The sequence below is a fragment of the Panthera leo genome, chromosome B4 (genome assembly GCF_018350215.1).
Source record: "Panthera leo isolate Ple1 chromosome B4, P.leo_Ple1_pat1.1, whole genome shotgun sequence".
Taxonomy (NCBI): domain Eukaryota; kingdom Metazoa; phylum Chordata; class Mammalia; order Carnivora; family Felidae; genus Panthera; species Panthera leo.
This window is the reverse complement of record NC_056685.1, coordinates 41,742,050-41,766,604: the sequence shown is the minus strand read 5'-3', so window position 1 is coordinate 41,766,604 and position 24,555 is coordinate 41,742,050. Positions and strand designations below refer to the sequence as shown.

The window sequence follows — 24,555 nt, the reverse complement described above, 5'->3', positions numbered from 1 at the left end:
GCCTATCACCACACATAGTAACAAGTTTTTTCTTGAGATTGGAATTTTTAAGATCTCCCCTCTTAGCACTTTCCTTTTTGTTTTTTGAAAACTATTTTTATCAAGTTATATACCCAGTAAAAGTCAAATGCAAAAACAATTAAAAGATTCTTAAAATCCACTTATAATACTACCATTCATTCAAATTGTTCTTTTTCTTTTTTACAATTGTGTCTATGTTACAGAATCATGGACATATGATATGTGTGTGTGCCTGTATTCGTGTGTGTGTGTGTGTGTGTGCCCCTTTTTTTGCTGAATAATATATCATAGACATATTCCTCATGGCCATTATTAACCATCCCGTTACAGGCTACTTAGTATATTGCCTAAATGTACTATAATTTATTGACTCTCATAACTGTGAACTGTTAAAATCAGGTTTTCAAGTTTTCACTATTCAAAATAACTAAAAGTACATTTTTCACACTTTGATTATTTTCTTTGTTAAATACTTAAAAATTGAATTGTTGGGGCGCCTGGGTGGCTCAGTTGGCTAGGCAACCGACTTTGGCTCAGGTCATGATCTAGCAGTTTATGAGTTGGAGTCCCGCGTCGGGCTCTGTGCTGACAGCTCAGGGCCTGGAGCCTGCTTCGGATTCTGTGTCTCCCCCTCTCTCTACCCCTCCCCTGCTCACGCTCTGTGTCTCTCTGTCTCTCAATAATAAATAAACGTTAAAAAAAATTTTTTTAATGGAATTGTTATATAAAAGAACATGCATCTCGGGTCACCTGGGCGGCTCAGTTGGTTAACCATCTAACTCTGGATTTCAGCTCAGGTCATGCTCCCCTGAGCTGAGTTTGTGGGATTGAGCCCCGCATCCAGCTCCATGCTGACAGCAGGTAGCCTGCTTGGGATTCTGTCTCTCCCTCTCTCTGTCGCTTCCCCGCGCCATCAAAAAGAACTAAATAAACTGTTTAAAAAATGTATTTAAAAACACATGCAACTTTTTAAACTGGAATATATATTGTCAAATTATCTTCCAAGAATTTTGTAGTCTTTTGTTCTTCTACTAAACCTTATTTTTCTACTACCCCCCTGCCTACCACTAACACCGAATATCTTAATATTTTTAAAAGCACTGTCAGTCTGGTAAAATAATAATAATAATACAAATCAACTAACACCCATTGGACATACACTGTGTGCCGGGCACTAGGTGTTTTACTTTATGTAGATGATTTCATGTTATCCTTGTGTAATCCCAGGAAGTAGACACTATTCTAACCTCTGTTTTACAGTGAAGAAATAGATACACTGGAGTAACTTACTGATGGTTACTTGGCTATGAGGGCAGTGGTGAAGCTGGTATTCAAATACAGGTTGCTTAGGGGCGCCTGGATGGCTCAGTCGGTTAAGCATCTGACTTTGGCTCTCCCTTTTATTGCTTATATCCCCCTTTATATTCTCAGTCTTGATTGTAAAACATCTGATATCTGCAGCCTTTGTTTTCTTTTTCAAGTTTTTATTAAATGCCAGTTAGTACACAGTGTAATACCAGTTTGTGGTGTAGAATTCAGTGATTCAACACTTACATACAACACCCAGTGCTCATCACAAATGCCCTCTTTACTACCTATCTCTACTGGAAGAGTCTGTTTTATGCTTTGCCTCTCTCTTATCTTCCCCTATGTTCATCTGTTTTGTTCCTTAAATTCCACATACGAGTGAAATCATACGGTAATTGTCTTTCTTTGACTGACATATTTTGCTTAACATAAAACTCTCTAGCTCCATCCATATCACTGCAAATGGCAAGATTTCATTCTTTTTCATGGCTGAATAATATCCCGTTGTATATATAAACCACATCTTCTTTATCCATTCATCAGCTGATAGACACTTGGGTTCTTTCTATAATTTGGCTATTGTTGATAATGCTGCTATAAACATCAGAGTACATGTGTCTTTTCGATTCAGTATACTTTTGTATCCTTTGGATAAATACCTAGTACTGCGATTTCTGGATTGTAGGGTAGTTCTATGTTTAACTTTGTGAGGAACTTCCATACTGTTTTCCAGAGTGGCCGCATCAGTTTGCATTCCCACCAACAGCGTAAGAGCATTCCCCTTTCTCTGCATCCTTGCCAACACCTGTTGTTTCCCATGTTGTTCATTTTAGCCATTCTGACAAATGTAAGGTGATATCTCATTGTAGTTTTGATTTGTATTTCCCTGACGATGAGTGATGTTGAGCATTTGCTCATGTGTCTGTTAGCCACTTGGATGTCTTCTTTGGAAGATGTCTATCCATGTCTTCTGCCCATTTTTGTGTGTTTGGTTTTATAAGTTCTTTATATATTTTGCAGCCTTGTAGTTTTTGAAGATAATCTAACTAGAAATTTCCCAGTTTCACTAAAAAAAAAAAAAGGAAAGAGAAATTTAAAGTACATTTGAATCAAAAAGTGCATAACTTTTATAGTGATCATACAGGACTAAGAGAGATTACTTGGTGATCGAGGCACCTAAAGGAGTTCCAAGAATTCTCTTCTCACTGTCCAGTAAGTGCAGGGAGTTGTCCATTCTGTTCAAAGGCCCTGGCTGAGTCTGAGAGGAATACGGCAACCAGTGTTTACAAAGGTCGAAAGAAAATCACTACGTGTTTGATACTATTGAAAGTGTACATAAATGTGTTTCTATGAAAATACCTTAATTATTTAATCATTTATCCACTTAGAAAACAATTTTCTTATTTGATTAAGCCTCTTAATTTATATATCTGTCACTAACATAAGCAGTAACTCATAAATACTCATGGTTTGATAACATTTTCTAAAACGAAATCTAAATATTTACCTTTTTAAACACTGTATTTACTTTCGTGGGGATATTTCCTTATACAAGTTAAATCAGACTCGTTACTTAAGCACTATTACCGACTCAAAGATGCTTTTTTAAATACTGAATTTTTGTAAGACTAAAACATTTTAAATGATACATTTAATATGAATTAACAAAACAGAACTTTTTTTCTTATTAGGTAACATATTTTTAGCGATTGCATATAATTTATAAATCAGACCTACTCTCTAGATTCTCTTGCAAGTGTGTGAAAAATCAGATTTGAAAACTGTCATGCCTCACCCTTATGTTCTGGTGAAATTGCTCAAGAAAGGAATACACACCAGACTAGCACATTTCTAGCCATCTGTTAGTTTCAACATGATGGTTCTAAATTCAGCATCGATTCAGAAACGTCAGACACTGCTCATGTTTAAATTGTAAATACAGGAAATTTCAGATTGTAGTCTAGTGCTTCTCTGCTGGCATTAGAACTCTGGAAATTTCTGGATATTTTAGCAGTCTAAATAACTCACGCCCACTAATTACTCCCTTATAGTCCCACATGCCATAGGATGGCTGATACTGTACTCTGTTCCTCATGTTATGAATGGAAGTAACATTCAGGTGAATCATGATAGCAATGAAAAGAGAATTTTATGATTTTTTTCTATAATTTTCCTTTACAACATCATTATTATTAAAGAAGATACATTTTTCTGATAAACACTTAATTCTCTTAGCTCACAGAAAAATTGCCATGGGTTTATAGACTAATCAAGATGATTATTCATCCAAAAACGTGTAGTGAGGACCTATTATATTCCAGAATTTAATAACCAGGGCCAGGTTAAAAGCAAGATGGTTAACATTTATGGGTAACATCCTTTTGGAGTTTAGAGTCTATTAGGAGAAGAAGATACACACACATGCAAGCAGTTTGATATGAAACACAATAGGAGAAAATAAAGGAATCTAATATAATATTTGGAAAATATTATATGGTTAGAGACATAGATTGGGAATTTAAAGATGCTACCATTGCATGGGGAAATGCCAGGGAATGAGGAGTTGGGGCACTGGGCAAGTCTTCCTAAGAAAAGTCACATCTAGACTGACATTTGAAGAAAAGCAGAGGTTGTCCAGGCAAAGTGTAAAGTGTGTGTGTGTGTTTCTGGGGCAGGGGAGTGTTTCAAGCATTAAAAAGATAACGTGTGATAGCATGGAGGTGCTCAAATACTGGAAGAAGGTTAGTATAGGCGTTGATGAGTTTTATGTGTCAATTTGACTCAGCTAGGTGATGTAATCAAATCCAGGCGGTTCTATGAAGGTATTTTGTAGATGTAGCTAATATCTACAATCAGTTCGCTTTAATAAAGGAGACTGCTCTTGGTAATGTGAGTGGACCTCATCCAATCAGTTGGAAGACCTTAAGAACAAAACTAGGGTTTCCCAGAGAAGAAATTCTTATTTAAGACTGCAAAGTCAAAATCAACTTCTGCCGACTTTCCAGTCTGCCAGCCTGTCTGCCCTACTGATTTTGGACTTGTCAGCCTCCATAATTGCATAAGCCAATTCCTTAAAATAGTCCTATGTATATAAAAATATAATACACATATATACATATATGTCAAATATCATATATATATATATATTTTTTTTTTCTATTGGCTCTGTTTCTCTGGAAAACACTGGTACAGATTGGATACCAGGAAGTGAAATGTTGCTATCATAAATACTTAAAACTGTGAAAGTGGCTTTGGGATTGAGTAAGGGCTAGAAGCTGGAAGAATTTTGAGAAGCATGATCAAAAAAGATCTAGACTGTCTTGAAGAGGTTTTGCTAGAAATGTGAACATTGATGGTGCTTCTGGTGAAGGAAGGCCTAAAAGGAAATGATGAGCTTGTTATTGGCCACTGGAGAAAAAGCCATCCTTGTTATAAAGTGGCAGAAACTATGCTGAACTCTATTCTATCACTGGTGGAAAGTAGGGCGTAAAAACGATGAACAGAGACTCCTGAAGCAAAATATGGAAGGTGCTGTCTGTTTTCTCCTTGCTGTTTTTAATAAAATGTGAAAAGAAGAGATCAATTGAGGAAAAAAATTGTTAAGCAAATTGATAATTTGGAAATTTGGAAATTTTCCGGCCTATTCAAAGAGCATAAGATGGAAACCTTGCCAAAGGTGTGGCTGGAGAAACTTTCCACTGAAGACACTAGGTGTATGATTCGTGGATCCAATCAACCATCTCAGCAGAAAGAAATACTGCCAGCTTGGACCGAAGGGGACAGAGACAGAAATAATTGAAGGAAGGCTGTCACATTTCTGAGATTCTACAAGCAGGAAGCAAGCTGCCCAGAAGGTGGCTCTGTTGAGGGATTAGGGTAGCAAACAAAGCCCAGGGGGTTTGGGCCACTTGGGCTGAGGCTGCCTTAGAGGCCAATGGGCCTCCATGGACCCAGAGGCTGAATTGGCCCATGGAGAATTATTTGTAGGCTTTGGAGCCTAATGGTATTTGCCCTTCTGTGTTTCATTCTTGCTGGGGACCTGTGACCCCTTTTCCCTTCCATTTTCTTCCTCTTGTAATGGGAATATCTAGTCTATGCCTGTTTCCACTATTGTATTTTGAAAGCAGATAACTTGCTTTCCAGTTTTACATCTCCACAGATAGTAAAGAATTTTGGCCCTGGATGGATCATATCCAGCATCTCATCCATACCTGATTTAGATTATTCAGAAGATGAGATTTTGGATTTAGGATGATGTTGCAATGGAACTAGACTTTCAGGGGGATGTTGGGACAAGGGATATATACTTTGCAGGTGAGAAATATATGAATTTGGGGGGACTGGAGGACAAACTGTTGTTTCAATTGTGTCCCCCTCAAAATATTTTGAAGTCTTATCCCCCAGTACCTCGTAATATAAACATATTTGGGAATATGGTTGTTGCAGACATAATTAGTTAAGGTTATACAGGAGTAGAGTGGGTCCTTAAGCCAGTATGACCAGTGTTCTTATAAGAACAGGAGAAGAGACACAGAGACATAGACACAGGGGGAGAAGATAGCCATGTGCCAACAAGTCAGAGAGATTGGATATGGTGCTGCATCTATAAACCAAGGAACGCCAAGGATGGCCGGCAAGCACCAGAAGCTAAGAAGAGGCTAAGGAGGATTCTACACGACAGGTTTCCAAGAGAGTATGGTCCTGCTGACAATTTGATTTTGAACTTCTAGCCTTCAGAGCTGTGAGACAATAAGCTTCTGTCGTAGTAAGCCATATAGGTTTTGGTACTTGCTTATGGCAGGCTTAGGAAACTAATACCTACTAGATTAGGGTAGGTTCTAATCCAAAATAATTGTCTTTTAACAAGAGAAGAGACCACAGAGACAGGGACCCAGTGAAAATACCATGTGATGACAGAGGCAGAAGTTGAAATGATGTGTCTACAAGCCAAGGAATGCCAGGATTGCCAGAAATGACAGGAAGCAACGAGAAAGCAATGCGGCAGATTCTCTGCCAGAACCTTCAGGAAGAGCATGGCTGGCAAGTTTCTTTCAGACTTCCAGGCTCTAGAACCGCAACAGTAAATTTCTGTTGTCTTAGGACACCCAGTTTGTAGTAATTTGTTATGGCAATCCTAGGAAACTGATAAAATGTTGATAGTAAGAGTGGCTCGAAAGGAACAGATTCTTGGGGCGCCTGGGTGGCTCAGTCAGTTAAGCATTCAACTTCGGCTCAGGTCATGATCTCACAGCTCGTCAGCCCGAGCCCCACATCGGGCTCTGTGTTGACAGCTCGGAGCCTGGAGCCTGCTTCGGATTCTGTGTCTCCCTTTTTCTCTCTGCCCCCCCCAACTCGCTCTGTCTCTCTCTCTCTCTCTCTCTCTCTATCAAAAATAAATAAAAACATTTAACAAGAAAATAAACATTTAATAAATAAACATTTAAAAAGGAAAACAGAATCTTAAGGATGAGTTTTCTGAATTCAGGCTCAGAGTTCTGGAGTTGGTTCCCTAATCTCTCTAGATTCAAAGACACTAATGATTCTATTTACAGTGGTAAAGGGGGAACTGAAAGTCCTCAGTGTGTGACAATAGAGATATACAAAGTATACACAAAGAGTAACCCCTGGATACTCTTTTGAATACTTATAAACGACAAGATTCTGGGTGACCGTGTATTTGATACATTGGCACATTTTTGTCAAACTAAAGAGCACAATGAAATTGGCTGGTTGCTCCTGATGATGCTGAACAATGAGGACAGAAAAAAGATGAACTCAGGGTTCAAATTCTCAGGTCAAGCTCTGTGTAAATAACCTGAGAGTTTCTAGGTCTTCCCTGAAAGAAACTCCCATATACTGTAACTACAAAGCTGAGATTTCTGAAAAATCAGACCCGGAGTCTCCTCCCGTGAGTGGGTAAGTAATACCCACAATAAATTGAATTACTTGCATCGATCTTCCAATCATGTTCCTTCCCAGTCCCTGACCATTCAGCCAAAAGTTGGCCACAGCCCATGAGTTGTATATAATCCCGCCTCTGGTCATTTCTCTTTCCAAGTAAAATGAACAACGAAATACACTGCTCAGAAGTCTGCCCCTGGGGACGATCTTCCTTCACCATTGTCCAGGGATGTCCCAACGAGAGGCTGCAGGACAGTGACTGTTTGCTTTCAGATGCTGTGCGCATATCACACAGAACCATCTGTAGGTCAGACTCAGTTCTCTCCTCCTCCGTGGTTAATCATAAGTAATGGCCTTGAGGTCATAGGTGCAGGCTGAAAGAGAGAAAGTAACATAGAAGAAATGAAACCGGGAAGGTGGGCCATTTGCTCATGTAACTGACTTGTGCCTTCAGGGCCTGCTCAAGCCTGATCTCCTGCATATCACTTCTGTTTGATGATGGAATGCTGCTGGGTGCATTCAGCTTCCTGGCCCCATGAGTCAGACGACATCCAATTCGTGATAAGAAGCGCAGGTCACATGGTCACCTGATAATTTGGTGGCCCATGGTTAAGTGTTCGGTCTCTACTAAAGCCCAGCAGCAAGTCAAAAGCTGTTTTTCAAAAGGAGAGTAGTTCTCTGCAAAGGACAGCAGACCTTTGCTCCAAAGTCCTGAGTCTACACTGCGATTCACCACTAGAAGCCTACCAAAAGCTCTGAGCAGCTTGCCTACTGAACTTTGCACACCAATGGGTCTTTGGATCATATGGCTCAAGTGGAAGAGGAGCAGCCTAGACCTATTGCAAAGGTTTCTCTCATTCTAGGCCCTACTTAACACTAGCGGCTTTTCCATCCATTTGGGGGATGGGCCAAAGTAGTACATCCAAATGAGAAATGCATTGCCTTCAAAATCCAAAGAGAACCACTAGGTATTGTCGTTCTTTTTTGTTGTAGGAAGGGCGAGATACATGAATTTATCCTTCAGCTTCAAAGGGATATCTTAACAGGGCACCTGGATGGCTCAGTCGGTTGAGCGTTCCACTTGGGCTCAGGTCATGATCTCGTGGTTCATGAGTTCGAGCCCCGCATCGGGCTCGCTGCTGTCAGTGCTGAGCGCACTTCAGATCCTCTGTCTCCGCCCCCACCCTCAAAAATAAAAAATAATAATAATAATAAATACATTTTAAAAGTAGGGCTATCTTGACATGACCCACACCACTTGACTCCTAAAGTTTTCACTGAGGTAGAAGGATCCTAAATGCACTTCTCCTTCTCTGTCACACAAATGTCTTGCCAATAAGTATATCACAGTTGCTGCTTCTTGCTACCTAGGTCCGATGGGCATCAATATAATGGGTTGGTGTGAATTCTTGTTGGAAAGAAAGATGATCAAGGTCCTTGTGAACTAAATTATGACTAAGGCAGGAGAGTTCATAGTCCTGATGTGAGACAGTAGAGGTGTATTTTTGGCCTAGCTGAAAGCAAGCCGCTTCTGGTGGTTTTCATTAAAAGCATGAAGGAAACGTATTTGCCAGATCTCTAGCTGTACCCTAGTTACCGGGAGCTATATTAAGTTGTTGGAATAGAAACTACAACGGGAGCCACCATCTGGCTAAGCTTCTGAAATCCGCTGTCTTTCTCCAAGATCCACCTGTTGGCTGCACAGACCAAATGGGCAAGTCGAAGGGGGATATGTTAGGAATCACCCTTCAAGTCCTTGATGGTGGCACTAAACTCTGCCGTCATTACCAGAAAGTGCGATTGGTTTTGGTTCTCTAATTTTCTAGCTATAAGCAATTCTGGTAGCTTCCAGTTGGCCTTTCCCACCATAATTATCTTCATTGCACAGATCAGGGAACTGATGTGGGGTTTCTGCCAGTTACCGAGTATGTATAGTCCAAAGCTGGGAGTCAGTTGTGGCACCATGACCCTCCACTTTTATGACTCAAGTTTACTTACGCTCATTTGACTTAGAATTCTTTGCATTCATACAGATCAAGTAAAAATTCAGTTGATTGCCTTCCTGTTTCACCTCTAGGAACATCACGATCAACTAGGCGATGTCATAAATCTCTCTAAGTCAGGCTATTCTAACTACTGCTTTGGATGTGCAGTCCATTATGGTAATCACACCCACCTTGCCTTTGACAATTAAGTGTCCATCACTGTCCTTACCACCCGGTGGCCCAGTTACCCCCATTGTACTTAAGAATCCTAACCAAATGGCAAAAGTTCCCTTGTAGTTTCTTTTTTTTCTTTTTAATGTTTATTTTTGAGAGAGAAACAGAGACAGAGAATGAGCAGGAAAGGGTCAGAGAGAGAGAGAGAGAGACCCAGAATCAGAAGCAGGCTCCAGGCTCTGAGCTGTCAGCACAGAGTCTGATGCGGGGGTCAAACTCATGAACCACGAGATCATGTCCTGAGCCAAAGTCAGACACTTAACTGACTGAGCCACCCAGGTGCCCCCACCTTGTAGCTTCTGACTATATGAAGAGCGGCCACAGAGTTCTTCAAGAGTGGTGGGGCTCCCCTCACAGATTTATTTCTCACAACCGTGGTGAAGGGTGTGCTCTCCGAATGCTCCTGGGGTGGGTGAGCAGACATTACGTGACACATTCACTCTAACGCTCCAACTTCCTTCCCTAAGCCTCTGGGTCCTTCCTCTACCACATACGGAGGCAGTTCTGGCATTTCAGCTGTATTTAATGAAGGCCATCTTTCCCTCGGTGGAACCTGGGGCTGCTCAGGAAGAGGAGATACATTTCCAAGGGCAGTGGGACACATGTGATGTGGGTGACGACACATGGAACAGTGATGCTGCTGCTGTAGTGTGTGGCCAGCTGGGTTGTCCACCTTGTATCACTGACATGGGTCTTGGAAATGATTCTGCGGGATCTGGAAAAATTTGCCTGGATGATGTTTCCTGTGATGGGGATGAGTCATCTCTGGGAACGCAGGCACAAAGAGTGGGGAGATCATGACTGCAGACACAGTGAAGATGTTGGAGCAACCTGTTCGGATAAGACATCCAAACCGGGATTTTCAATAAAAGCACATGGACTCTCCAATGTACTTTTTCCCCCTAATGGGTACCTATATGACAGAATACTGACTTCTCACTTTTTGAAATGAATCATACCTCATATCTTCATTCTGATTTTTTTAACGTCTATTTATTTTTGAGAGAAAGAGACAGAGCATGATGGGGAAAGGGACAGAGAGAAAGGGAGACACAGAATTGGAAGCAAGCTCCAGGCTCTGGGCTGTCAGCACAGAGCCCGATGCGGGGCTCAAACTCATGGACCGTGAGATCATGACCTGAGCTGAAGTCGGACGCTCAACTGACTGAGCCACCCAGGCGCCCCACCTCATTCTGATTTTTAAGGCCTCTTTCTATCGTACCAAACTTCTTTTCTCTCGGGAAGTCAAATCTCATTTTCTAATATCTACCCATATTTTCCCAAAGTTAAGTTCACCGGACCCTAGTGGTAACAAAGTATTCCACAAAAAGAAGTTATCCATAGTCAAATTAATTTAGGAAAAATTAATAAGGGTTTAGTCATTGAAACACTCAAACACTTGCCTTGAAATATCCACATACTTAGGGCACCTGGGTGGCTCAGTTGGTTAAGCAACTGACTCTTGATTTCAGCTCAAGTCATGATCTCACTGCTCATGGCATCAAGCCTTGCACTGACAGCATGGAGCCTGCTCAGGATTCTCTCTCTCCCTCTCTCTGCCCTTCCCCCACTCACTCGTGTGAGTGTGTGTGTATGTGTGTGTGTGTGTATCTCTCTCTCAAATCAGTAAACATTTAAAAAAAAAAAAAAAAGAAAAGAAAAGACGGGCGCCTGGGTGGCTCAGTCGGTTAAGCGGCCGACTTCGGCTCAGGTCATGATCTCACGGTCCGTGAGTTGGAGCCCCGCGTCGGGCTCCGTGCTGACAGCTCAGAGCCTGGAGCCTGTTTCGGATTCTGTGTCTCCCTCTCTCTGACCCTCCCCCGTTCATGCTCTGTCTCTCTCTGTCTCAAAAATAAATAAACGTTAAAAATTTTTTTAAAAAAGGAAAAGAAATATCCGGATATTTAAAAATTCTTTTTTCAGAGTTACCCAAATACTCATTCTTACTTGAAGGACTTACTTGTGTATGATTCATACCAACAGCGCTGGAATAAATGTTCTTCAGCTAAAGTCTGGGCTTATGGTTTATATAATTTCAAAAATGTTAAGAATTGTTTTGCGGATTCTTCCTCCGAGCCAAAGTTTTTATTACGCAACTTTCAAGTCGTACAAAGAAAATTCTCATGTACACCTGCCCAGGTATGATTGTGGGAGAGTTGAATTCCCTGATTCTGATATACTCTTTTATTAGTCTTGGAGTTTCCTTATTTTCAATCAGTCCCAACACCTTTATCTCTTACTTTAGACATTCCTTTCTGAGATGAGCAGGTAAGACATTGAATTCGGTCTTAAGGAATTTATTTAAACTCCAATATAAATCTGAAATCTGTCTCTTAAACCTTGACTATCCTATCCAGCTTTTCAATTTAGATATATTTACAGTTATGATTTACAATCACAATCCTTCAGTGACGATTTTCTATCAAATTGAATTTTCCCCAAGTCTTCTGGATGCTCGTTCTGCACTGAACTATTCTCTTTCAAGGAGAACTTTTCCTCCTCATGGTCATGAATATCCACATGTTTTTTTTAATGTTTATTTATTTTTGAGAGAGAAAGACAGATCATAAGCAGGGGAGGGGCAGAGAGAGAGGGAGACACAGAATCCGAAGCAGCTGACACATGTGTAGCACGTCCACCTGGGCCACCTTCTTGGCCTCCTTTTGCCCATAATTCTCCTGAAGGATCTGGTGCTGTTCTGGAGAGGCCCTCTGCAGATACTGAACCACCAGTCAGCTGCATTTGTTGTCCTGGATATCAGTGCCAATCTGGCCCGTCACCTTGGGGTCTCCAAAGAGACAAGATAATCATCCTGAATCTGAGAGAACTCCCCCTTCTCCAGTAGCATCTCCCCATCAATGCCCACCATATACACGGCAGCAGCTACAGGAAGATAGAAGGAGTAGAAAGCTATCTTGCACTTGACAATAGATTTGTACTTCTTTCCAGTGAATCTGCCAAGACCCACATTCCCCAGGGGCTGGGGTGCTGTGATGAGGCCCAGGATCTGTCCGATCTCAGTCTGATAGGAACTCTGCAGGAAAAGCTCAATTAAGTTTGGGTAATAGGGCTGCTCCCGGCAGTACAGCTTCAGCAGGCAGTAGATACATGCTTCCGGAAGCAAAGCATCGTTGACGGCATCCAAACCTATGCCTGGCTTCTGTTAGCAGCCGATCTGCCCCTGTTCGGTGAGGGATGAATCCATGATATCATTTGACACCAGGAAGAAAGCTTGGAGCAGTTCCGCCCAGCAGCTCATAGTCAGGGCCAGCAGAGACTATCAGCATCTTAATTAAATATATTCATTCTCACATCAGTAGGCAATAGGACTTAAATATCTCACTGACTATGCTACAGCATGCCAAAAACTACCCAGGTGCCCTAACATAGATAAATTAGCCTTGATAGAACTGTAACTCATTCCCTTTCATACGAACACTTGCAAGAATTCTGCAAAACAAACAAACAAACAAATACTTGCAAGAATTGCCTTCAAAAGCTGACTGTGTCAATTTGGCTCAGAATCAACTTCCAATTTCTTAATTCTCCAAAAAAATCACGTACTCTTTACATATAGTGAATTTCATATTCCCCCCACCCCAGGGTCCAAACTCTTGTTAGAATTATTTTCATCTAGCAACTCTAAGATGTAAGTTTATTCTAACCTCCTGGATATTGTCATACTACAGATATGTGCCTTTCTTTCCTGACCCCACATACATGATATCACCTCTCCCTAATATCCTTCACAATATCTAGTAAGTAGTATGTAATTATTTGAAATGCAGACAAGAATCAGGACCATTAAGTAACATTATTTTTAGCTGGAATCTCTGATCAGATTTTGAGGCAAAATGATACCTCGAAAATCATTCTGGTGTTCTGGTTACAGAATGAAACAAAAAAAGAACTGAGGCTCGTGGGCAGAGGCAGCAGATGCGCGGGGAGGGTCAAGCAGGAAATCTACGTCATTGCCACCCTTCTGCTAACCGCTGAAAAACGAACATTGGTGCAGTTATTTGCAGGCAACTTGGATGTGCCTTACTCAGCATCTGCAAAAGGCCTCATTTCACGGGAAAAACATCACACGTCTTACTCTCTAGATCTGGCTGCACTGTAAATGAAGCTTCTCCCTGGGATTGTGTCCAAGGGACACAAACTCGTGTCACTTTAATAAGGAAGCTAGTTTGATCTGCTCAGGTAATTTCTGGACAAAGATAAATATACTTACTCAATTATTGACGATTTCATGTATTTAATACGTATTTATGGAGTAGCTCCTTGACAATGCTAGGCCAAAGGCAGATGAGCTAAATAAAAGTAGCTCTAGTCCCTTATCCAGAAAAGAATCCAAGTGTGTAATGAATGTGCACGAGGAAATAATTATTTATTTAAAGTTATGAAGTAGAAGTACAAGATGAAATGAAAAGGCGTAAGCAAAAGGCCTTACCTGTTTGCAGCGTCAGAGAATATTTCTGTGAAGGGTATGGGTGTGACTTAATCATATACAGAGGTGTTAGAGAGACCATTAAAAATGCATAGGTAGTATTTTATTAAAGTAACAAAGGTGAGAATGAGCTTGTCTGATTCCAGGAACTGAGAGACGGTCGAGGGGAATAATATTAGACCTAAGTGAATAAGGCGGAAATCTTCCGGTAAAGCCTTGACATGTAGCCAAGGGTGAGATTATTCCTGGGATAGAGATTTTTGTACTTTATTCTAAAGTGAAAGGGAAACCATGGAGGAGTGTAAGCATGGTAAGACTTGAATTTTAAAGAGAAAACTCTGGCTGGAGAGAGAGAGAGAGAGAGAGAGAGGTGGCTGGGGGGGGCTATTGGACACAGGGAGTCAAGTTACTAGATGATTCTAGTGAAGGTATGAGGTTCTGAGTAGAACATTCATTGTGGAGCTAATGCAAAGTTGACATATTCAGGAAATATTTAGTTGGTAGAACCAACAGAACTCGATAATTCATCAAATGTAGGAGTTTGAATGAAGGAGACTCAAAGATCGCTCCACCAGTTCTGGACTAAGCGAACAGGAATACTTCGGTTCTGTCATCGGAAAAGAGAATCCTGGCAGGTTGGAGGAGGTAGCCTGGTGAATTTCATTTTGTATATGTTGAGTCTGAGGTGTTTTTAAAGCAGCCAAGTAGAGAGGGTGGTAAGGAACTTGATGTAAGTGTTGGGTGATCAGAAAACTGGTCTTGGATGGAGGTACAAACAGAGGATCTTAGATTTGTAGATGGCAACTAAAACCCAAGGGTAAACTGTAAATTAAGAATAAAAATTGCTGACCCGAGAAAAGACGGCTGTTAGCCCTGAGGAATAACAATATTGAATGGCTCATTGACTTAGAAGTAACTGCAAGAGGGGACTGAAGACTAGTAGTTAGAGGATGGCAGGTCACCGAAGCCGAGGGAAAAGGACGTTTCCAAAAAGGAGGGCATTAGCAACCTTGTCAACAAGTTGTGGAGACGCCGTTACACGTGAACCGGAGCATTTTTCATGAAGTTTAGCAACATGTGAGTCATTAGTAAACTTAATGAAAGCAGTCTTGTTGCATTAAAAAAAGAAGATAGTTTCGGGGCACCTGGGTGGCTCAGTTGGTTAAGCGTCTGACTTCAGCTCAGGTCATGATCTCATGGTTCATGAGTTCAAGCCCCACATCGGGCTCTGTGCTGACGGCTCAGAGACTGGAGCCTGTTTTGGATTCTGTGTCTCCCTCTGTCTCTGCCCCTCCCCTGCTCCTGCTCTTTCTCTGTCTCTCAAAAAGTAAATAAATGTTAAAAAAAATAAAGAAATAAGGAAATAAAGAAGAAGATAGTTTCAAGTTCAGGAGTTAATGGGAGTTAGAATGTTGGGAAAGTAGGTATAGATTATTTTCCAAAAAAGCTGAATTGTAAGGGGAAGAGCAAGATAAGGCAGTGACAAAAAAAAAAAAAAAAAAAAGGAATATAGGTCCAGCAAAATTACTTATTTTCTTTGACAGAAGACTCTAGAGTAGTGTTGTGCAATAGAACTTTCTGTGATGGAATAAGGTATATATACAGGTAGCAGATGTTGAGGGTTATAGAAAAAAAAAAAAAAAAAGACAAGGAAAATGGGATCCAGAGTGTATACGGGACAGAATACAATCCCAAATAGGATGTTTGGGGTAGGCCTTCTAGAAAAAGTGAAACTTGAGCAAAGTTGAAGGAGGTGAGAGAGTTGATTAGGTGCATGTACAGGGAAGAAAAACACAGGTAGGGATGCCTGGGTGGCTCAGTCAGTTAAGGGCCCGACTTCGGCTCAGGTCATGATCTCACCATTCCTGGTTTCGAGCCCCACATTGGGCTCTGTGCTGACAGCTCAGATCCTGAAACCTGCTTCGGATTCTTTGTCTCCTTCTCTCTGCCCCTCCCCTGCTCACACTCTGTCTCTCTCTGTCCCTCTAGCTCGAAAATAAATAAACATTAAAGAAAATTAGAAAAATACAGAAAACAGCCAGTTCAAAAGCCTTAGGGCAAGATTATGCCTGATATGTTTGAGGAATAGTAAGGAAAGGAACCCAGTGTAACTGAAGAGTAAGAATTAGAATGGTCAGACATGGGTCAAAGGAGGTAAGGGGTAGGGCAGATAATTCAGGGATAAGTAGGTCTTCGTAAGAATTTAGGTTTTTATTCTAGTGAAACATGGAGCCATTGGATGATCTTGAGCAAAAAACTGCTGTCTGATTTCTAATTTTAGCTTGTTGATAAAGAATAAACTGTAGAGGATCAATGATGGAAATAGAGAATTTAGACTCATGGGAGGTCATTGCAGTAATTCAGGCAAGAAATGTTGGTGGCTCAGTGTAGTTGTTAACAATGAGAGGGGTGACAAGTGTTGGGATTTTTTAACATCTTTTGAAGATGCAGAAAACAAGATTTCCTGAAAGGTAGGATATATGGTATTACAGGAGCCAATAATTGTGCCAATATATTTCCATATATAAAATAATGGATTTCCATCAACCAAAACATGGCAGATTACAGTCTTAGAGGATATTTGGAAGAACTGAAAAGAATTCCGTTTCAGACGTCTATGAGAAATTCAAGTGGAAATGCTACATGGCATTTGGATAAATGAGTCAGGAGTTGGAATAGTCAGGAATAGATATTAACGGCATAGATTATTAACACAGGTGTGCTGCAAAGGATGGGATCAGTGGGAAAAAGCAATTGTTTTTTGTTTGTTTATTTTTAGATTGCTTAGATGTATTGCTTGGAATTAACCTGTAGATAAAAATAACCTTCTACGGGGGCACCTGGGTGGCTCGGTGGTTAAGCGTCCGACTCAGTTTCGGTTCAGCTCACGATCTCATGGTTTCATGAGTTCGAGTCTCACATTGGGCTCTGTGCTGACAGCCCGGAGCCAGCTTGGAATTCTCTCTGCCCCTCTCTCTCTGCCCCTCCTCTGCTCATGCTGTCTCTGTCTCTCTCAAAAACAAATAAGCTTTAAAAAAAATAAAATAACCTTCTATCTTTAAATTACATCCATCACCTCAAAATGATTACAAATCTTCGTATCTGTTATTTAATGCTGAGGTTACCCAATCATTATTTCTTTTCATGGAAATGATTTGTGCCGTTCATTTCCTTCAGAGTTCCAAATCTGGGATTGGCATGTTACCAAGATCCAGTAAGTAAAACATGTAATCTAGGTCTTAGGAACCAAGTCTGTACTACAAAGATATCATTCTCGGATCCCCTGCAAATGGAGTGTTCTAATGCTGAATGGAGAAAAAGTACCCTGGAATTAGATAGGGAGATTGGAGGATGGGGCTAGATATTGGAGGCTCTGAAATATGATTTGTAGCCCACAGGCAGCCCCGGCTGGTTGGAACGGCTGTCTCCTGTTCTGGACGTGTTGAAGTGAGACGTGGAGACAGGTGGGGTTCTTTGTGTGATTCTGACTTCTCTCTCCGTGCTGCCAGCGTGCTGTGCAGAGAATTAAGTTGTGGAGAGGCCGGATCTCTTTTTGTGGGTCCTCACTTTGAGAAGGGAATGATCCAATTGGGGCTGAAAAGCTTGAATGTGAAGGGAGTGAAAATCATCTTGCCTTGTGCCCCAAGGCACCCCATCCCGACGGGACTTGTAACCATAGCAAGAGAGGCTGGAGTCTGTTCTTGTGAGAGAGTGAATGATCTTAATGTGCTGGGGCTGGAGAGGGAGAAGGTTGGGCAGGAGTTGAAAAGTCTCTTTTCTAAGGCTTTATCTCCTCTTAGGATATACAGATGCCTGACTTGTGAATGGCAAACCCCAATGGGAGGGGTAAGTGGAGATCAAGGTGCTTGGAACCTGGGGTTCCCCCTGTGACAACCACTGGGACCTGGAAGATGCCAGTGTCCTACACAATCAGTGCAGCTGTGGGATTGCTTGCTCAACCACAAGAAAAAAATATATATATTGGAGGAGGAAGTGTTTGTGTTTAGGGACATAGGTTCTGTTGCTTAGGGAATGAGTCCCTTCTGGATAACTGTCAAATGACAGTCTTTGGAGCTCCTCTCTGTGCCCATGAAAAACCATCATTGTGACCTGCACGGTGAGGGAACAGTGCTTATGGGCATCTACTGGCAATAGAGCTCACACATGGCAGATAAGATGAGGGATTGAAGGAAAGACAGGTAAGAAAACAAGGGGTGTAGGTGGGATAGGCATGACAGTCAAAGAGTAACATGTAATAAATAGTGATAACTGGGCACATTGTTAAGGTGAAGGTAAGCACTCACCTCTCCTTTGGGGATTTGCAACTAGACATTAATAAAGACAATTTTAGGGGCGCCTGGGTGGCTCAGTCGGTTGAGCATCCGACTTCAGCTCAGGTCTTGATCTCACGGTTCATGGGTTCGAGCCCGCGTCGCGCTCCGTGCTGACAGCTCGGAGCTTGGAGCCTGCTTCCGATTTTGCATCTCCCTCTCTCTCTTCTCTCCTCTTTGCACTCTGTCTCTCTCTCTCTCAAAAATAAAAATAAACATTAAAAAATAAAAAATAAAATAAACAAAGACCATTTTAATTGGTCACGAGTTTGAGAGTCCTTACCATGATTGCTCATTCAACTTTGTCATAGAACTCTTCGATCCTTTCCATGCTTATTTTCGCCCCATTTCCTACCCCCCTACCAGGAAACCAGACCCAGCCATTGTTTCCATGCTCCTCAGGTTTATCTGACTCATCTCTGTCTGCAGTCCCAGACAGTGGTGATTTCATCTGCTCAGCTAAGTAAAGCACAGTACCAGGAAATGCTTTGCAACACTAAAAATTGTGACCTATTGGCTAGACTTTCTCCTCTTTGCAGACAAACAGCTCTGCCTCGTGGGTGGGGGCCATCCTGTGCTGGCAGAGTGGAGATCCTTCACCAGGGCTCCTGGAGCGTGTCTGTGATGACAGCTGGGACCTAAGTGATGCACACGTGGTATGCAGACAACTGGGATATAGAGTGGCCATTAATGCCACCAACTCTGCTCACATGGGAGGGGGAGGGGTGGGGTCAGACCCCATCTGGCTGAATGACCTGAACTACACAGGAAAGGAGCCCCACATTGGAAGCGTCCTTCCTGGGGCTGGGGACAGCACGACTGCAGGCACAAGGAAGACATGGGGGTCATCTACTCAGGTCTGCCCACAAGCCTTGCATCCTGCTGCAAACACACACACACACACACACACACAGGGCACAGTGGCAAAGTGGAGTGAAAAATTTACTGATCTGAGAGTATAGAGAACTTGATTTTAACCCTGTTCTTAAACTTTCCTAATACCCTTGGCTATTTCCTTCCTCCCTTCCTTCCTTCCTTTCTCTCCCTCCCTCTCCCTTCCTCCCTTCTTTCCTCCCTTCTTCCCTCCCTCCCTTCTTCCTTCCTTCCTTCCTTCCTTCCTTCCTTCCTTCCCTTTTTTGGTGTCATTTAGGAGAGGAGTGTTGGTCTTAGAATAAGAGAAGGTTAGATCCAAAGAAAGGGACCTTTCATTCCATCTACTCTGGTGTTAGGAGGCCAAAAGACATTGAGTAACTTGCCGAATAACACAATCTAATAAGTAGTAGAAATGGGATTAACCCCATTTCCTGAATCTGATTTATGTCAGAGTGTAAAACTAAGAAAGTTACATTTTAACTTAATTTTAAGCATAAATATCGTTGGGGAACCCATATGAACCCTGAAATCACACAAGAGCCTTAGTTTCCATCAGATACATTGTGTTAATAATATGTTAAAGTGGTTTATGAAATTTTTTTTTTTTTGAGCCCTAATATACTATCTTCAGGGAGGAATTTTTCTAACACTCCAAAAGGAAATATTTAACAGTAGATTCACAGCTTTGAGGCTCTACAACGAAACCGAAAGGGACACTGGTGCTGGGAGACTGGAGGTATTCCACGCCGGGACCTGGGGCAGTATGGGCCGGAGGAATGTGTCCACGGTCACCATGGGGATTGTGTGCCAAGGACGCAGTTATCAGCCACACCCCTTCGTATAAAATGGGCTCTGCTTTCACATGGGAAGATGGTGTTCGGGGCCCTACAATGCTTATCTTCATATGGCAGTGTCCATCTGCCCGGTGGCTCAGTTGGTTGACCAGCTGACTCTTGACTTAGGCTCAGGTGATGATCCCAGGGTTATGGGATCAAGCCCCACATCCAGATCAGCAGTGAGCGTGGACCCTGCTTAGGATTCTCTCTCTCTCTGTCTCTCTCTCTCTCTCCTTCTGCCCCTTTCCCCTCCTCACGTGTTCTCTCGCTCTAAAAAAATAAATAGAAATAAAAATAAAAGCTTCAAAAATAAATATTGCTAGTGTTCAGGAGCATTAACTAGTGGTCTTTTTGTACAAAAATATAATTGTAATTATGATTGTGTTTATGAAACGTGGATGATACTATACGTACTTATATATACATATAGAGAATATGGCATCTATGCGTATAATGTGTCGTATCACTATATCTCATATATATAACATATACGTTTTGACTGGGGGTTCCTTTTTATATGAAACTATGTTGTGAATATATTCTAATTTCACTAAATAGTCTTTGAACAGCACACAATATTTCATCCTGTGGATGTATCTTAACTTAAATAACCATGTGTTTATTGATACTAAGACTATCTCCCTATGTCAAACTAGTATAAATAATGCCATTGTAAACATTCCTACCCATTGTGGTGAATCTCTGGTTATATCCAAAAATTATATGTCTAATCCTGTAATGAAGGGGGAAAGTGAATGCACACTTTCAAGATTCCTTATATATACTACTTAATTGCCCTCACAGAAAACCTGTGTATTAATTTTCATTCTTATGATCAGCGTATAAGGAACCAATTTCATCTCACCCTGCCTACCAACGCCACACACAGAAAAACACACACATGCATATACACACTTTCCCAAATTAAAATTTCACCTCTCTCCACCAAGTTTGAATGGGCTTGATGAGGAGTGAGTGTGAAAATTTCTCATGAATATTTTCCAATTGTGGTTCATATTTTTACATTCCTTGCTTCTTTCAACTATTTGACGTTTATCATAACAGAAAATGTTTTTCAAAACAAGGAGAATATACAGAAAGCAGGAAAAATACAAATATCAGCTATAAGCTCATTATTAGTTGATGATATTTTTGATGATGTATTACCTAATTGTACGTTCTTTTTTAGTTCTAGTGTAGTTCACGTGCAGCGTTGTGTTAGTTTCTGGTGTACAATATAGTGATTCAACAATTCTATGCTCACTCAGTACTCATCCACATGAGTGTACTCTTTAATCCCCTTCACCTATTTCACCCATAGCCCATGCACCTCCCCGCTGGTAACCATTAATTTGTTCTCTATAGTTAAGAGTCTGTGCCCTGGTTTGTCTCTTTTTTTTCTTTGTTCTTTTGTTTTGCTTCTCAAATTCCACATATGAGTGAAATCAAATGGTCTGTCTTTGAAATCAAATGTCTTTCTCTGACTGACTTATTTCACTTAGTATTATACCCACTAGATCCATCCATGTTGTTGCAAATGGCAAAATTTCATTCTTTTTTATGGCTGAGTAATATTCCATTCTATTATCTATCTATCTATCATCTATCTATCTATCTATCATCTATCTATCTATCTATCTATCTATCTATCTATCATCTATCTATCATCTATCTACTACATCTTCTTTATCCATTCACCTATCAGTGGACACTTCGGATGCTTCCAGAATTTGGCTATTGTAAATAACCCTGCAGTAAACTAGGGTGCCCATATCTTTTTGAATTTGTGTTTCCCTATTCTTTGGGTAAATACCCAGTAGTGGAATTACTGAATCATATGGTAATTCTATTTTTAATTTTTTTTAAGTTTATTTATTTATTTTGAGAGAGACAGAGAGAGTGCCAGTGGGGGAGAGGCAGAGAGAGAGGGAGACATTTTTTGGCAGGCTCTGAACTGTCAGCACAGAGCCCGATGGGGGGGGGGGTGGTTCAAACTGATGAAACTATGAGATCACCCTGGCTTCCTACTTTCTTTACTCCTACTATGGTCTCCCCTTTCCATTCAAAGAGTTCCACTCAAAGAGTCCCCTTTAACATTTCTTATTCATTTTAACCCTTTAACATTTTTTATAGGGCGGGTTTAGTGGTGATAAATTCCTTTAACTTTTGTTTGAAGTGGAAAAAATAACATTGCTACCCCATTAGGTTATGAGAGGTAATTAACCATCTATAGGAAGGGTGGCCAGCACGTAGTAAATGCTAAATAAAGGACTTAATAAAAGTGGAGGAATTGCAAGGGCTCAGCAGAGAGAAAATGAATCTTAGGAACCTGAAGAATTCACTAGCAGAGACGGTAGGGGCCGGGCCGTTTGAATTTGAATTCCTCCCACTGTGCATCCTTCTCAGTTTCATCCAGAAGAAGGGATTCTCTAGAGGAGGACCTATTCCATGAGATGGAAACCTGCCTCTCCAGAGAGGACCCCAACGGGTGGGCACCTCAAGTCTGTGACTCTGGGGCCCTCACTCCATGGGGAGGGTGGGAGGGTGAAGAAACAGGACGGATGGCTGCGAATTCCCGCCTGACAGAGACGTTCCTCTGCCTCCTATACAAACGACTGCGTGTGAAAGGGAAGCAAAAGCAGCAGCGGTTGAAATAAAAGATGATTCAAAATTAAGAGAATTAGGAAAATCGGCTTAAGACAATTACCTCTTCACCCGCTTCATCCTCAGGATCACGTGTAGTCCATGGCAGAGGCACCAAACGGGTTTAAAATGAAAGTCATGCAGTCTCTTCAGATGTAATTCAATCTCTCCAGCCTGTCTTCAGTTTCATTAGCAAGCTGATCAACAACGAACAGTTGTTTTCCAATTTTGCTACGTTTTTACTTTTTAAAACGTGATAACTGGGGCACCTGGGTGGCCCAGTTGGTTGAGCCTCCGACTCTTGATTTTGGCTTGGGTCATGATTTCAAGGTTGTGGAATCAAGCCCCACATCAGGCCCCAGGCTGAGCATGGAGCCTGCTTGGGGTTCTCTCCCTCTCTCTATGCCCCTCCCTGGCTCACACTCTCTCTGTCTCTCTCAAAACAAATAAATAGGTATTTTTAAAAATTTTGATCACTAACTTCTTTGAATATTGCCTTTATTTGCACATTTATGATTATTTTAAAATGTTTAAAATGACGTATAATATGCATACAAATGTATACGTAACATGCAAAAAACTATTCATTGTTTCATTGGAGAAAACGCTATAGTGGAATTGCTGTACCAACACAATAGACATAGTCGGGCAAGTGATTTTCCAGTAGTTGTAACAAATTTCACTCCTAGAAGTTATGAATGAGAATGTATTTTACTGCCTCTTCTCTGGCACTGAATATTTTCATCCCTTTTATAATTTTGCTAATTCAGTTTTGATAAATAGTATCTCACTGTTATTTTAATTAACAATGTTTTCATTATTAAGGAAATACATTATTTTTTTGCATCTTTACATATTAGCCAAGTTAAGTCTTAAAAGTCTTAAGAATTGCCAGTTTTTCCTTTGACATTGATAGTTTAATTTGCAACTGCTATTTTTTTAATATTTTTATTTATTTTTGAAAGAGAGAGAGAGAGAGAGAGAGAGAATGAGCAGGCGAGGGGCAAAGAGAGAGGGAGACACAGAATCTGAAGCAGGCTCCAGGCTCTGAGCTGTCAGCACAGAGCCTGACACAGGGTTCGAACTAGTGAACCATGAGATCATGACCTGAGCTGAAGTCAGATGCTTAACCAACTGAGCCACCCAGGTGTCTCTGCAACTGCTTTTTTTTTTTTTTTTAATGTTTTATTTATTTTTGACAGAGAGAGAGAGAGAGAGAGACAGAGCATGAGTGAGGGAGGGGCAGAGAGAGAGGGAGACACAGAATCTGAAGCAGGCTCCAGGCTCTGAGCTGTCAGCCCAGAGCCTGACGCAGGGCTCGAACTTGTGAACCACGAGATTGTGACCCGAGCTGAAGTCGGACGCTCAACCGACTGAGCCACCCAGGCGCCCCTGCAACTGCTATTTTTAATATCAGGACTACTGATCTTTCCTCTACGTTATTTGTTGCATTCAATCTCCCAGTTTGTCATTTGACTTTAAATACTTTAGACAGATTTGTATTGCACTGAAGAAATTTAAGGCTTGGGTACAAAAAATAAAACAGACAGTGATCTTAATCTTTCAATAGCACTCTATATTTTATCTGATTGAAAATGTGGACCCCACTTATCTCTCTAATGGTGGTGGGGTTATTATACTGTGTTAGTTCGCTACAGCTGCTGTTAGAAAGCCACTCTGGATTACTTAAACAGCAGATATTTGTTTCCTCACAGTTGCAGAGTTTGGAGGTCTAAGATCAAAGTGTCAGCAGAGGTGATTTCTTCTGAGGTCTCTTCCCTTGGCTTTTCTCTGTCTCTTCACATCTTCCTTCTGAACCTTTCTCTGCTCTGGTTTCTTCTTCTTGTAAGGACACCAGTCATATTGGATTAGGGCCCACCTTAATGATCTCATCTTAACTTAATTGTCTTTTGTAGACCATATCTCCAAATATACTCCCATTCTGAGGTACGAGGCATTAGGAGGATTGCAACATG

The 24,555-nt window shown here is 41.3% G+C and overlaps 1 protein-coding gene and 1 pseudogene across 1 annotated transcript in view; one reads left to right on the top strand and one right to left on the bottom strand.

Moving 5' to 3' along the window:
* CD163 (CD163 molecule) overlaps positions 1 to 24,555 on the top strand; it is a 137,874-nt gene that overhangs the window by 57,509 nt on the left and 55,810 nt on the right. Inside the window, 17 exon segments of the mRNA XM_042948270.1 lie at positions 8,915 to 9,024; positions 9,966 to 10,210; positions 10,212 to 10,295; positions 13,350 to 13,429; positions 13,432 to 13,596; positions 13,599 to 13,649; positions 17,288 to 17,464; positions 17,467 to 17,589; positions 17,697 to 17,872; positions 17,874 to 17,979; positions 18,183 to 18,188; positions 18,594 to 18,690; positions 18,767 to 18,840; positions 18,843 to 19,007; positions 19,010 to 19,088; positions 19,773 to 19,907; positions 19,909 to 20,033. Of these exon segments, the coding sequence (XP_042804204.1) occupies positions 8,915 to 9,024; positions 9,966 to 10,210; positions 10,212 to 10,295; positions 13,350 to 13,429; positions 13,432 to 13,596; positions 13,599 to 13,649; positions 17,288 to 17,464; positions 17,467 to 17,589; positions 17,697 to 17,872; positions 17,874 to 17,979; positions 18,183 to 18,188; positions 18,594 to 18,690; positions 18,767 to 18,840; positions 18,843 to 19,007; positions 19,010 to 19,088; positions 19,773 to 19,907; positions 19,909 to 20,033 (1,998 nt within the window).
* On the bottom strand, positions 11,691 to 12,820 carry LOC122223932 (annotated as a pseudogene).